The sequence below is a fragment of the Diospyros lotus genome, chromosome 1 (genome assembly GCF_014633365.1).
Source record: "Diospyros lotus cultivar Yz01 chromosome 1, ASM1463336v1, whole genome shotgun sequence".
Classification (NCBI taxonomy): Eukaryota; Viridiplantae; Streptophyta; class Magnoliopsida; order Ericales; family Ebenaceae; genus Diospyros; species Diospyros lotus.
This window is the reverse complement of record NC_068338.1, coordinates 16,622,568-16,637,493: the sequence shown is the minus strand read 5'-3', so window position 1 is coordinate 16,637,493 and position 14,926 is coordinate 16,622,568. Positions and strand designations below refer to the sequence as shown.

Here is a 14,926-nt window from a genome sequence, read left to right as displayed (position 1 = left end):
CAACAACAGAAGTGTTAGAGATTACCTCTGAACCATGTAATAAACCCTTATTTCAACAACCAATTCAACAAGTGACCACCAAAATATCATATCCCAGCCTTAGGAATTCCAGAAATCACTAGATCGCAACTCCAGGAGTTCCAAAATAGATTGCAGCAGATCACACCAGCTTCAACCAGCAGATCAGACCAAATTCCAGAGGTCCAGAGAAGATTGATCAGATCGTGCAGATTGGACCAGAGATCCAGAGAAGATTAGATTGCTCATATCACAACTATTGACCTAGATGAAAGATAAAATCCTCGAACCGAGAGGATACAATCCTAGACAAAATTTGATGACTGAATTACATCAAATCTGCTCCAATTCTCCATATTTACCCCTCAATGGCTCTGATACCATGAAAAATGGCATACATAATTGTGAGAGGAACAAGAGAGGAAAAAAAGAAACTGAAAAATAACTGTTCAAATCTATTAAGCTAGGGTTACAAGTATTTATACCTAAACATTAGAACTGCTATGTAAAGCTACCTATGCTGGGTACAAGGTACAATACAACTAGTCTATTCAGCACACCTAATACAAGCTAATATAAATTCTCAGCAAAGTTGAAGTCCTTAGATTCTCCATAAATCAAGCTCAATATTCATGCCTTCTATTGTTCTAAAAATAATAAACACAAGGACACCTATGATTTCATCCATCACAAAAGCAAAGAGGTAGGTCTCAAAGGCCTTGGTTTCTCTGCTTAACCTGTAGTCAATCACCATTCCAAAGTTTCTTAGTAATTAGTATGGCTTATTGGCTTGGTACCTTTATAATTTTCACACTTCAGGCATCTCCTTTATTCTTGTGAATGGGCACAGGAGTTCTCTTTCTTCACTCATCAAGCATTCTCTTTGGTTTAAAATTTTAAGTAATATACTTAATCATAAAATGTCATGTTTTCCCATGGTTATATTGAAATATTATCTGACTACTTTACCATTCTTCATTTTTCTCATAACTTGCTTCACTTTATTTGGACAAATAAGTTTACAGAATATGCAATTTCTATCTTCTTTAGAGTTGCCAAGATGTCCCAACATAAAATTTGTTTCTCACATTCATCAAATAATTTCAAGAAGTACTCCTTACATCTCTCTTTGATCACCCCCTCATTTACCAAGACCTCTTGATTTTCATCTTCTATGTATTTCACTTGGCTCAAAGCTCTCGTTTTTCTTTCTCTTGCATTAGCCAGCCTATATATGTATATATTTCTTTTCTCATCTTTTGTGTTAAGTGACATGAATTTTTATAAGCCCTTGACCTTGCTTCACTGTCTTCTTTACTTATAATCTTCAATCTTTCTTCAGTGTATCATATATGTAAAGTCTTGTACCAAGCACCTTAGTTTTGCTGTTTTTTTTATCACTCTTCACTCCATGACCATAAGTCTTTCTAGTTAACTTCCTAAAACAGATTTTGTTATGATTCAAATAGCAGTAGCACATTGGATTAGCCTTACGTCATGCTTCTAATCTCTTTTGCCACACGTTTTACTTGAAAGTGTTTTTTACAAGTTAAATCCCACCATTTGATTTTTTTTTTTTTTTTGTTCTTCATTTCTTGATACAGATGCAAGGACCATAAGTCTATGAAGAGTGGTTAGGCACTCTCTTGGTATAATTTTACAGTACTTACAAAACAAGCCATCCTTTTGTTTCAGAAGAAGGCAGCCTATCTGGGTGGTACACAAGCCATTTTTATGTGCGACCAAGTGTTCATCCCATGCTTTGAACATAATATTTGCTATGATGATATTATATGCAGTGAAAAAATCCATAATAGCTTTCCCCTTTATTTATTTGTCCAAAGCTATATCCTGCATGCACGTTTCTATATCCACTTCTCTACCCACGACTGTTTAACTCTCCTCCTATAATTATCTCCTCTCTAGATATTCCTTGCAACAGCCCCCTTAAATCCTCCCAAAATTTTGCCTTTAATCTCTTCTCCTAACCCTTCTGTGGTGCATATTTGCTAACAGTATTCAAAGCCTCTTCTCTTCGAACAACTCTAACCATGATAATCAAGCAAAAAATAAAACTCTTAACTATGATAATCCTTCTTCCACCCTCTTCACATTCACTACCTGGCCCCTTATAGTCTTATACATGACAATTCCTACTCTGTTACATCTACAATCCTTCCCCAAGTACCAAAATTTATATTGAAGTTCAACCAACATTTAGCTTTCTCACCAACTCATCTTGTCTTCTTTAGACAAACAATATTAATTCTTGCCACTAATACCACATCCACCACCTTCATAGATTTTTCTGTTAAGAGTTCTAATCGATGATCAAACCCTTATTCCTTGGTGTTTCACTAACTTCTTAACTAGCATTTATCCATGAAAAACCGAGGGACTCCTGTAAATTTAACACTACATCTGAGCATTGATGCAACAGCCCTAGTTCATTTTTCACTACACTCAAGCAATTTGGCCATTGCTATGAGGGTTATGCCCCAACAATTTAATATCTTATCTAGAATTCATCATAAAAAATCTGCCAAATTTTACCCTAACTATAAGCTACCTAAAAGAACCCTTTTCCTATAAGCTACCTTCAACCCCTTTCCTAAAAGAACCCTTTTCATCTTGTGTCTCCCAAAATAACCAACAAGTACAGCAGTGTGTGCTTCAAAGAGTATAATGGGTTGATACAACTTCATCATACTCACAATCAATGCCATGATCTCAACCAAATCTCCTGCTGGGCATCTCCTATTGCAACTACATATGCTTCTCCAACTGCTGCTGCAACTGTAGGATACGCAGGCTTATTTCAACTAGTTCAACATTACTACGCCATGTACATGCTTGACATTTTGTCTTTGAGGAGGCAAGATACAACCTAAACTCTGCTGAAACATAAACTCACCTAAGAAGGCTAAGACATACCAGACTTGGCAAAGTAGGATTTCCTATTGCGATTAGTGGGGCCCATCAATCACTCTGGGACAATCTTGGTGAGGTCACGACCCCATTACAATCCAAAAGCCATGAATCAGCAATCCTAGAAATCTATGTAAATTCATCCACCTTGGAGCCCACCCAAGGATAGTTTTTGGTCAATTCTCTCACAATTCATGTGAAAATACTTTTAGGGGGCTAGAGAGAAAATAAAGAGCACTTATGAAGAATAAGGATTCTCCAAAGAAGAAAATTGAGCTAAAGCATTATGAGTTCTTCAAGAAATGAAACTTGTGTTTCAACTCAAGCTTGAATACAGAGGTGAACTCGGGTATTTATAATCATTTATAATAGAAACTATTGTCCTTATTTATTAGATGTGGGATAAATGTTGCTACTCATGTAATAGCATTTTTTACCATTCCATCTTTAAACTCTTGTTTTTCTTATGCTTACATGATTTGGTTATTTTTACAAAGCATTATTATTTCTAACTCATGCATCAATGTGTTTCAGGAGATAAGGTTTGAGCCCCATGTCATGTGTGAACCCATTGACAAGAATTTCACATATCAATATAACCAGGTATATGTTTTACCAATCATTGTGCAAATCTATAGCATATTAGCATAGATGGTCTTCCTATTTACCTTGTACATTTATGTGAGGCTTCAAGATGGGGATATAGTTTGTTTTCAAAAATCTCTTCCAGTTGAAAGTGCTGACCAATTCCGCTATCCAAATGTTCATTCATTTTTGGAATATGTGCATGACCACCAGGTATTCCTCTCTGGAAATCTTTATGAGATAATTATAACTAATATATCTTTAAAATGTAGGTTTCTTTTTTGTTGCATTTCTTTCTGGCCTAGGCATGATCAGATATAACAATACCTACCCTAACCTCCTTGCCAACTAGCCAACTCAATAGATTTAGTTTGTAAATGAGATCTTGTGGGTTAGAACATAGGAGGCACCCCTCACTTCATTCTTGTGCATTTTTGTATATACTCAATCCAGTTGAACGCTTCAAGCTATGAAAAGATTATAATTGAAAACTGCCATTGTGTAATTCTTTCTTAGTGGAAAATTTTGCAGTCGTAAAAAGTTTTAGGATGTTACCACTGTCCATCTAGATGGGTTCAAATTAGTGTGCACTTGCTTGTTTGCAAGTGATTGTGCTTGTTCTATGGTTTATCATATGAGGAAAAGGTCATTTTTTGATGAGTCACCTATGTCAGGACCTAGGGTTTTAATGGGAGATTGGAAGAATCTGAGGGAGAATTAGGGCAGAAATGGAGTGGGAAACAGATAGAAATGAGGGAGGATTCAGAAGAAAGGAGGAGAGTTCAGACGAATTAGACAGGGAGGGAGAATTTGAGAGGGAAACAGAGTCAATTATCATTCATTAGTGCCTTATTCTCTCCTACTTTAGCCTATTTATAGGTTGTTACATCCCTTCAATTAGTAACAAACTGCAAGTACAACACTGCAGCAGCCAAAGGTACGACAAAGAAAAAATACATGCAATAGAACAGTTACTCCTATCCCTTGGGGTCATGACAACCTACTTCTCTTGGTTACTAGAGAGGTTTGCTGGTTCTTTCTAATTGATTGATCACTAATGGATCGTGCCACCTGCAATTTTGCATTTTTTTTTCTTGCTTGGGTGTGGGAGTTTGGCACCTTGAATAGAGAAAGTTTTAGTGCCTAGTTCCTTTTCTGATATACGTTGTTTGTGGAGGAAATGGAACAGTAGTCTCTTTTGAAGGAATGGAGCATTCTGCTCATGTCCTTAAATACTCTGTTTTCTTCCCCATTTTTGTGGTCTTCTGGGTCAGTTCCTCTTTATGTTTCTTCTTTTGATCATTGTTTTTTGTTAAATAAGATATGATCTCTTTTTTTTTTTTTTTTTTTGAAGGAGCTGGTTAAACCTAGTTTGGCTTTCTTTTTATTTGTGATGGATATGCTTCCTCTTTCCTTGTTCTTTTGTCTATTTATCAATATTATGTAGTTCATTTATTAGCTTCATATGATTGCTCTGTCCTATATATGTTGTTTAGTTTTAGTTTTGTTCGAAAATAGATAGACAAAGCTGTAAAGAGATCACATGTCGGGGTTGTTGGGCAGTGATGAGAAGATCTAAACTCGTCAGCACTAGTTGACAAATCATTTCCCTTCTTTTGTCTCAGATTGGCAAGTTGTCAGAACCTTGCTTTGAAGTGCTTTCCTCATGAAAATAGAAATCTTGGAAGGATCTTAGGAATCCTAACTCCTTTGAACGGGAGAATTATTGTGTTCTACAGAGTTGAACCCTGCCTTGAACTGCTGTCAAAGGAATTGGGATCCTTTGGGGTCCTTCCAATATTTTCTACTTTCATGTGCACATGAAAGTAGAAAATATTGGAAGGACCCCAAAGGATCCCAATTCCTTTGGAAGGAAGGATTATTGTGGACCGAGTGTCCTTCACACCGTCTGGACAAGGAACTACCACCTTAAACAGATTCGCTCTTCAATTGTGTGTATGGTGAGCTGATATGAGTTGAAGTCATAACCTCTGGAAAGTAATACTTTTTCCAGTTACACATGTTTTGTCAGGCCACTGCCAAGAAGCTATTTCAGTAAGATACATGATCTTCCTCTCACCCACTCCATTTTGCTATTTCAGTAACAATAATGAAAAATGCCAAAATCAATCAAAAGATTTGGGAAAACATTATTTGGAATTATCACTATGAAGGATGCATATAGGTGAATTAAATTGGTTTCAATTTCAAAACAGAAAGCATAGAGAACCAAGGAACTCCTGAAACATCAACAACAAATGTAAAAAAATATTGAAAATCCATTTAGAAACTACATGACTTGGACTCTAAATGTGTAAATTAACTAACTTGAAAGAGCCTAACATGTTGATGTTTTCCCAACTAGCAATCAACTACTTCAGATGATTCAAACTAGGAACAATAACGATGGATGACCAAGAAACAATGAATAGCCAAGGAAGAAGCCATAGCTGCACGGGTAGTAGATGTGTATGAGCATTATGGTAGCGAAGTCCTTTGACTTCATGTCCTCTATTAATCTTCTTCCCCAATCTTCAAAGCCTGAAGAGTGATAGAATTGGAAATGGAATAGAATATTGGTGTGTCAATATTATTGGACCCATTTTCGTGCAAATGCCGCAAAAACCATTTTTTGTGTGTCTAAACTAGTATCTTTCATTCCTTGCAGGTTGCTCCTAAAAGCATTTCAACTCAGCCCATTTCAGATGCTGATATTGAGGCCACTTACAACCAGGCTGGAGAGGTTGCAAGGTCTATTGCTAGTTCCTCCACTTCACTTCTGCCTCTGTCAAGTGTAGATGAAGCCACAAACCAAGAGGTCCTCCAGTTCTTCAATCTACTCGAGGTGCCCTTCGAAGAACTAGCAACCTCCCGATCTTCAGAGTTGCTGTCTTGTATGACCAAAATTCAGACCATTGCGGCAACAGTGTTTACTGAAGATCAACAAAAGCAACTGAATGAGATGGCTGACCAGCTTCAATCCAAGGTCGACGGAGTTCAACTTTACCATGATGAAATAAAGGCTAAGAATGACTATATTGCTTCACTTGGAGGAATCTCTTCTTCGATACTTAGCAACAACGGGAAGGACACAGAACTGAAGCAGGAAGACCAGCAACTTGCAACCGAAGAACAAGAGCTTAGGGAAAAGCTGGAAAGAGTGATCAAACAGAGGCTGGATATAAGACGGGAGAGAGAGACACTTTATGCTGAGACCAAGGATCTGTTGAGCAGAGGGAAGAATGGCGACGCCAAGATTCGGGCTGCCAAGAAGGAGCTGAGGCAGGCTCAACTTAAGTTGAAATCTTTGACAGATGAATGGGACTTCTTCAAGGATCAATTCTTTTAGGACCTAACTAAGCTTCATGTGTTTGTTCATGCTTGAACTCAGTTGTTGAATAAATATTTAGTAGCCTGTTGGAATGTCATGTAAATATGTACAATTCCTGGACAATGGATCTGTTTTAGCTTGATAATGATAAGTTGAAGAAACTGGAATTTATATACAGCCATGGTTATATATACATGATAATATTTATTTTATTTTCCTTGATTCCTTGCTCTAAATGGGCCTCTTGGTGCACCCGTATTATTGCAAATAAATAAAGCTAGTCACAAGTAGCTCAAAATGTGGCATGATTGGGTTCATTCAAGCTCATTTAAAGTGTGCATTTATGGCACATTTATAGATTGGTTTGGTTTACTCTTTTCAAAATATTATGCCTTTTACAACTGTGCATTTTTTATTTATATTATTTAAAATTTAAATATATATTACATAGTTAACAAAGAAATATACACTAACCTTATATGTTCTACTTAATAAAATTGTATTACTATTTGAATAATTCAATTAAAAAAATTAAATTAAAATGAATCATAAATTTAGAAGTTATGAAGAGATTCTTTTAGAAATTATTTAAAACTCATTTAATATAAATGAGCCTTAAATCATTATGGATTATGGCATCTAAGGAAACTTGCCATTTGTTGTTGGCATCCCCCTGCATATGATATGACTCATAATAAATAAACTTGACCAGTTAATAGAATTATTTTGAATTTAGAAATAAAATATAATAAATATAATTCTATCAACAATTAAATTTTTGGGCATTAATGGACAATTTAATAGAATGAAAAACATTCGTTTGCTTTGAGTTGAGCATGCAAAATTTCTATTTGCATATTATTAAGACAGGCAGAGAGTATACTGGACTGGAGAGAGGATTCTTCAACACAATAGCACCAACTTATCTCTAAACTCATCCAGGCCAGGCAGCGACGTGTGAAGGAAACTGACCATCCTGAATTTCACAAACATCCTATCCTCTACAAGTTAAGAGTCAGCGGTAGACCTCTCGCCGTTGGATTCCGTGATTAACTTCTCCAGCAAAAATCTTGAAGTTGAGCTGTGAAGACCCATTAAGATGATGAGAGATTTCATCTTTTGATCCCAAAGAGTCAATGGTAGACCAACCTTTGGAGGAAAATGGGGATCGGAGCATTAAGCCTTCAACAGGCATACAACAGCAAGCATACACACTGAATGGACTCTTTTCTCCAACCTCTGTATAAGGAGACCGGATGTGGAGACAACTCGTCTACAAGACAGTAATTTTCAAAAGCATTACAACACCGACATGGCGAGACAAGTTAAAAAGGATAAATCAAAGCATAAGAGGAAAGAGCAAAGCTTCATAATCAATAATCAATTCAACCAGTTTTACACAAACCACTTGGATCTAACAGAAGTTGCCCAGTGTGGATTAGCCATTTGTTTTCTGAAAAGTGACTTCTGTACATGGTTAAGAATTTGGGCCTTAAATCATGCCTAGAAAACTTCCATCATTTTCCTCAAGCACCTTCCATGGTTGGACTAAAGCAGGAACAAGATGCAACAGAGAAGGGAGATATCTGACGGATTTAAATTACTTGTAATGCTACTATACAGACCATTGTAACGGGCACAGACGCATTGCAGCTCCACAATGGCAATATAGGAGTGAAATGCATCTCCTTACATTGAAACAACCGTGTGATCAAGAGCAACGTAAAAAGGGTTCATGGTCAATAACATGCATATAAACTTCATGAATTAATAGGAATGCTTTATGGGTGCATAACCCCGTGTCCATAACAAATACATAAATTTCTTCAATAAATAGGCATGCTTTCATGGGTGCGTGTCTGTGTCACAGGAAACTATTCAGACATATCCCATGTCATATCCAGGCATCATGCACCTAAAAAGGTGCTTAGAAAGTCGGTGGCCCATGTCTGATAAAAATAACACGAGGGCAACAAACTGCAAACTGCAACCAGACAATCAAGAACATATGGTACAGCTAAAAACTTAAAGACGGCTTGAGCAAAGATACTCAAAGAGTTTTAAAAACCAGGACAGCCTCCATTGTATCCTTCCACAGTTCCCGCGACATAGTATAATTTAAAAAAAAAAAAAAAAAAACCTCCTACCAATAATAGGTTGGCCACGTCCTGTCACTATTAGAGTTGCCAAATCTGGATGCTGAATATCTGTGCTGATAAAAATTAGAGGATGTATTGGAAGGTGATCCTCCAAAATGATGCTGTTGACTCTTCCTCGAAGAATAAGAACTTGAAGTATGATCAGCAGCAACAGAAGAATAAGTTTTACTCTTATACGTTGGTGTTACTGGAGATCCCCATCCACGCGTTTTTGCATTTCCACGGGGCAAGTCTCCTGGATCTTCAGTAATCCAACCACGTCTTTGCTTAGAGTTAAATGGAGTGGTAGATACAGCTTCTTCAAATTGAGATTTTCTCCGCTTGCGAGCTTTGCCAAGATCTGAAGGTGCAGACCTGACTCTAAAATGGTCCCCATTTTCTTTGGAAAATTTTTTGGTAGGTGTTGACAATTTAAGATTCCTCTTACGAACCTGTGGAAACTCAAAAGAAAGAAAGACAGACAAAAGAAAAACAAATTAATAAACAACTTCATTATCATTAAGGACACTCAACACCTAGAAATATGGATAGGGGAACAAAGATAGAAGAATGATGCGATTAGGGATGGCAAATAGGGCCAGGTCAACCCAACCCATCCCAAACCCATTTAAGCTTCTTAAATGGGTACTAACAGTATGGGGATTTTGGGGGTATTCTCCATTAAAAAGGCGGGTTGAGGAATAAAATTCATTTATGACCCACAATACCCATTCGGTTTGAGTTATAGTAACTTCCCCCTCATTTTGTTATTTACATTACTGCCACAGGTTAAAGAATGAGGCAATTCTACAATAAGGATTTCAGATGCTTTACTTGAATCTTTAAGCAGTAGCTTAACGTTTCTTGTGACTAGGGTTAGAGGTAAAAACATAATCTAAAACCCTTCAAAAATGGAAAGTTAGTTACATATTGGTTAAAACGTTATTAATTAATTAAGAAGCTAGTAAATATGTAACAAGCCCTAGTGGTCTCACCCATAGTTGTCAAAGGTGCAAGGCTGCTTGGGGCCTAGGCACGAGGCGAGACACAAAGCAAAGCGCGAGCCTCAAGCACATGAGGCGCACATTTATTCAAAATGCTTATAAAAAAATTATATACTATTCTTTTCAATATGTACCTATAAGGAGGTAAATGCAAACTCATAAAATCATAAATGACAATCAACCAACCAATAATAACAAATAATATTATTGCAAAATAAACAATCAATTTCTTTCGAAATAAGTTTCTTCTAACTGCAAAAGAGATTAGAGGGAAGAAAAAATTATAGCAGACACACTGCAAAAAACACTTACAGAAAAACAACTAGTTTCTTCTAATTTCTTTTGCAATTAGAAGAAAGAAAAAAAATTATAGCGGAACACACATCACAAAAGTTTCAGAAAAACAATTAGTTTCTTTTAAATGGCAAAAGAAAATTAGAAGATAGAGAAAAAAATCAGTAGATCACACAATGAAAACATTTGTTTTTTAGCCATTAGTTTCTTCTAAATTGCAACAAGAATTAGAAGAAAGGAAAAAAAAAAAATTAAAGTAGAACACACAGTGAAAAACAATTACAACATAGAATTAGTTTTTTTCTAAATTGCAAAAAAAAATTAAAAGAAAGAAACAAAAAATGAAGCAGAACGCAGTTCCCTAGCAAGTGAACATCACTGCCAAAGGATCACAGAGAGTGGGAGATCCAGCAAACCTATGACTTACACTGCTAGGTTTGCCTCTCACCAATATACACAGAGTATGCAATCAAATCAACATGAAATAAGATCTAAGACGACAAATGAACAAGAAATAGGACTTTAATACATATATACACAAGGTATGCGCCTTGGGGTATGCGCCTTGGGCCTTGCACCTTGCATGAGGCGTGCGCCTCGTGCACCTAGGCAGTGCCTCAAGCATGGCAGGTCCTCTGTGGTGATGAGGCGCACACAGCTGCACCTTGCACCTAGGCATGCCTCAGGCACACCTTTGACAACTATGGTCTCACCATGCCCAACCTGATTAAATGTTAAAATGTACCTTAGCTGAACTTGTGCATTCACGAGCAAAATGTCCTCCTTCCCCACATTTGAAGCACGAACCAAGTGAGCTGAACCCACTTGTTTCACTACGCAATCTCATGCATTCCTGCATGCATGTACTACAAGTTAAACGCAGCAGACCTCTTAGCAATAACATATAACCAAAAGAAAAAGTTCTTCTTAACAAGGAAAAAGAGACTAAAATATCAAATGCTAAGTTAAATAACATGAATGCATGATAGCTCTCCCAAAATAAAATTCACTTCACAGCACAGTAATACTGATACCAAAGAAAAATTCTGATAATCTGAAACCAGCTTCTGAATTTTAATAGTGGTGAATTGATTTTAACTCTAAAAACAGGTAAGAGAACCTTCTCTTTTATGGACCTGCTTCATAGTTGGCTGGAAGCTATAAAGGAGGAAACTATGACTTTGATTCATATAGATCTTCTCATCTGGAACGTGGATAGAGAGAAATCATAGATCTTTCTACAGTGCAAATACTCCACTGTACATGCTAAAGGGATCTTTACTTCTTTTGCACAGCTGGAAGTCAAGGGTAGTAAACCCAACTCTTGCCGAAAATTCCTACTTTGCAGAGCTCTTTGATACGCATGGCCATTGTAGTTAATATTCTGCTTTTCTGAGCGTGAGAAGTGTAGAAGCTAGAGAATATTGTGGAAATATAAAAAACGAATATGCATATAGCTTCAATGAGGTGTACAAGAATTATATACATGTATCCTACTTTAATGAAATGTTTTAAAGAATTATAAACATCTAAGATTATACAAGATATATAGTTTCTATGGTATAAAGATGTATAGAAAACAAATTTAAGTCTAATATTTAATATATATGGCAGGGGTGTTTGCAAGAATTGCAGGAATAACCCACCTTCAATTGTTTTTAAATCAGAAGTAAAAAATCTGGAAGCAAAAGCAAGCAAAAAAATCAGAATGAGAAGGAGAACAGTGATAGGGATGAGAATGCACAAATACCACAAGCATGTATAAGCTCATACCACTCTACACAAGCTTAGGATGTGATAATTATCTTGAGTTACAAACTAAATGTATCATTCAGTTCAAGACAATCACAACAACTTTTCCACATATTTGGTATCCTATCAGGCAAACTTATCTCCAAACTGAGTCTTAGTTGCAGAATAGGTTTCCTGAAGTAAACAGTTTTGAGAAATTGGTGTGCCATATTTTACACTCCACCTATGGGATATTCTAAACATTTTCCACTAAAATTAGCTTGCCTCCGGAAGTTTTGTAATGTTGTGCCATTATCCTCCCAAGCAATGCAGTAGTCCACCTCCTCTAAATAAACAATTAGAACTTCTTTGCTATGTTTGGAACTGGAATATAAATAATCTAAGAGTATGCTGAGAAGCATCTTCAGTTTTTAGTGATGTAGAGATACATATGCAAAACTTTACAAAAAAAAAATCACTTAAAAATACACCATGGCAAGAAAAAAGGAGAAAAGGTTAAGAAAACTTACCAAACCACAATGCCCAAGCTGACCGCAGCTGTAACATGTTCGCTCTATTGGACCAGCATCAGAAAAGTCAGCACAACAAAGATGGCCAAAACTTTTGCAAATGTAGCATTGCATTTCCTGATTATGTCCCAAAGAGATTACGAAAGGTTAAAATGCAACAACAATTTCAGACTGGTCTGTTTCCAGAGAAAACCATAGAAACTTCTCGCACAACATAGACATATATTTCTATGGTCCCAATCCCAGATTTATGCATATAACTGTGTATATATGAATGTGTAGATACAATTCATGAGATGGTAGAAATACCTTTAAATCTTCAGATAAATAACCACTATGGCATGAAAACATATCATGACCAGAGTCTCCACATCTCAAGCATACATTAGAATTCTGCAATCCCCTTTTGTACTTCTCTGGACAATCTTTTGCACGGTGACCACCTTTTTTGCAGACAAAGCACTCACGTCCCTGTCAACATAAAACATGATATTAACTTTTACTCATCTTCACATTCATCAAATCGTTTTACAGATAACAAATATTTTCCACAAACCTTTATGCACTGCTTCGCATTGTGCTCCAAACTCCCACATACGTAGCAGGGCTTCCTCCGCCTAGCCAAAGTACAGTTCACAGTTGTGTGGCCTTCTTCACCACAGTTATAGCATGTTCCCCAACCACTGTCGGGAGGATCAAAATACCTTGGCCCACGCTGGTACAAATATCAATAAGAGAGATACCACTCTAAGCCTTCAAATAAAATAGTGTTTGCCAAAGCAATATTAAGCATATCAATTCAACTCACAAGAAGCTTCCGGAGCACAACATTATCTGATATCTGGGCAGTACTTGTCTCTGCAGGTTCAATCTCTGCGCCATTGCTTGTCTCAGACTTCTCCTTTTCCTTTGCTAGAACAACCTAATTCAATGAAGTCTAAGAACTGTATTACATCCAATACAAGATAACAGCAAAAGAACTTTTTTTCCATAATTTTAGAAACTTTGTAATTCTTGGTTTGCTCAGTTTCTCAACAAGTAAACAGATACTTTAATGGAAGGATAACATATAAAAAATGAAAAAAAAAAAAAAAGGGATTACAAAGTTTGAAAAGAAGAGGACTGAATCTTGCAATTTAATTCAGGTGCTTACAGTTCCCTCTGGCTTTTCCACCTTCATGCCCTTCTTCTCCTTATTCTTCTTACCACTCTCTCTTGTACTTCTCGTCTTACCCTTCACATCCCTGGCCACATCCTCAGCTTCTTCCAACGACGACGAAGAGATATTAATCACATCAACCTGTCCCGGTTCATCGGGAACCGCTTGGTTCTTCAGGCCGGCGAAAAACGCTCGTATCATAGCTTTCTCGACGATTTTTAAGCTGAGATCCTCATTGGCCTCTTCATCGTCGCTGCTCACAATGATTTGGGAATTCGATTGCGCTGGCCGTTCTTCCCTCTCCTCTTGATCTTCCTCGCGATGTGACGTAGCCGCCTTCGGATTCTTCTCTCTTTTCCCCATTTTGCAGAGGAAAAGCAGTGCAAAATCAAAACCTAGCTCACAAAGTAGAAACTCTAATTACCGGTTAAATCAGCGGGGGAGACATGCGATTCATCTGCTTCTGGCGATTCCAATCAACTCGACGAGGACACAACCCGCGCTGGATCCTCAACCTGCCCTGAACGAGAAGAATTAGGGTTTACGCTCGTAGAATCCGAACAGACGGGGCACTACGAGCCCTAAGCAATCGGACGAAGGCACCAATAATATATTATAATTAAAAAAAAAAAAACTCAAGATCCAGATTCCAGCGGATTCACCCGGTTGGACCGGGTCGGACCGTAATTTAGCCATTAATAACACACTATTATTTAATCGAAAAGTATATAGCGAATTGGAGAGACAAAAGGTGAAGCTAATTTGGGTCGAATAGTGCAAAAACTCATTTATCTAAGCTAAATTCACTACATTAGTAGTCATTGTTAAAAATTAAACCAAGTTAATTGGATAAATACGAAAAAAATCAAACCGGTAGGATAAAATAAAAAAATTAAAAATTAAAAAAATTAAAAAAATGACTTTTTTTTAATAGTTTAGTCGATTAAAAATTAAATCAAACTAAAATAATTAAAATTATCAAATTTAAAAATCGAACTAAATTGACCCTTAACTTTAACCAAACTGAATTAACAATTTCACAACTCATCGTCTCCTTAACACAAGTTACATAAACGCATTTAAAACATGTTTTTTTTTTCTTTTCTTTTTTTTGAGCATATATTCTAATTTTTTATATTAAAAATTAGTTTATGTATTTTTAAGATTCGGACATATTTTTTAAATTTTTTATGAAAATAGAAAATAAA

At 36.5% G+C, this 14,926-nt stretch overlaps 2 protein-coding genes across 2 annotated transcripts in view; one reads left to right on the top strand and one right to left on the bottom strand.

Moving 5' to 3' along the window:
- The window catches only part of LOC127806783 (ubiquitin C-terminal hydrolase 12-like), a 120,443-nt gene extending 113,406 nt beyond the window's left edge, over positions 1-7,037 (top strand). Inside the window, exons 19-21 of the mRNA XM_052344300.1 lie at positions 3,481-3,549; positions 3,634-3,744; positions 6,200-7,037. Coding sequence (XP_052200260.1) covers positions 3,481-3,549; positions 3,634-3,744; positions 6,200-6,880 — 861 coding nt within the window. The 3' untranslated portion in view covers positions 6,881-7,037. The remainder of the gene's footprint in view (positions 1-3,480; positions 3,550-3,633; positions 3,745-6,199) is intronic.
- Positions 7,038-8,209: 1,172 nt separating this feature from the next.
- Positions 8,210-14,310, bottom strand: LOC127789099 (uncharacterized). Its single transcript, XM_052317883.1, has 7 exons — positions 13,713-14,310; positions 13,368-13,481; positions 13,116-13,274; positions 12,869-13,030; positions 12,560-12,676; positions 11,044-11,151; positions 8,210-9,452 (listed from the first exon to the last, which is right to left on the bottom strand). Exons 1-7 carry the CDS (start codon positions 14,079-14,081, stop codon positions 9,006-9,008), a joined length of 1,476 nt encoding a protein of 491 aa, XP_052173843.1. The 5' UTR covers positions 14,082-14,310; the 3' UTR covers positions 8,210-9,005.
- Positions 14,311-14,926: the final 616 nt, after the last annotated feature.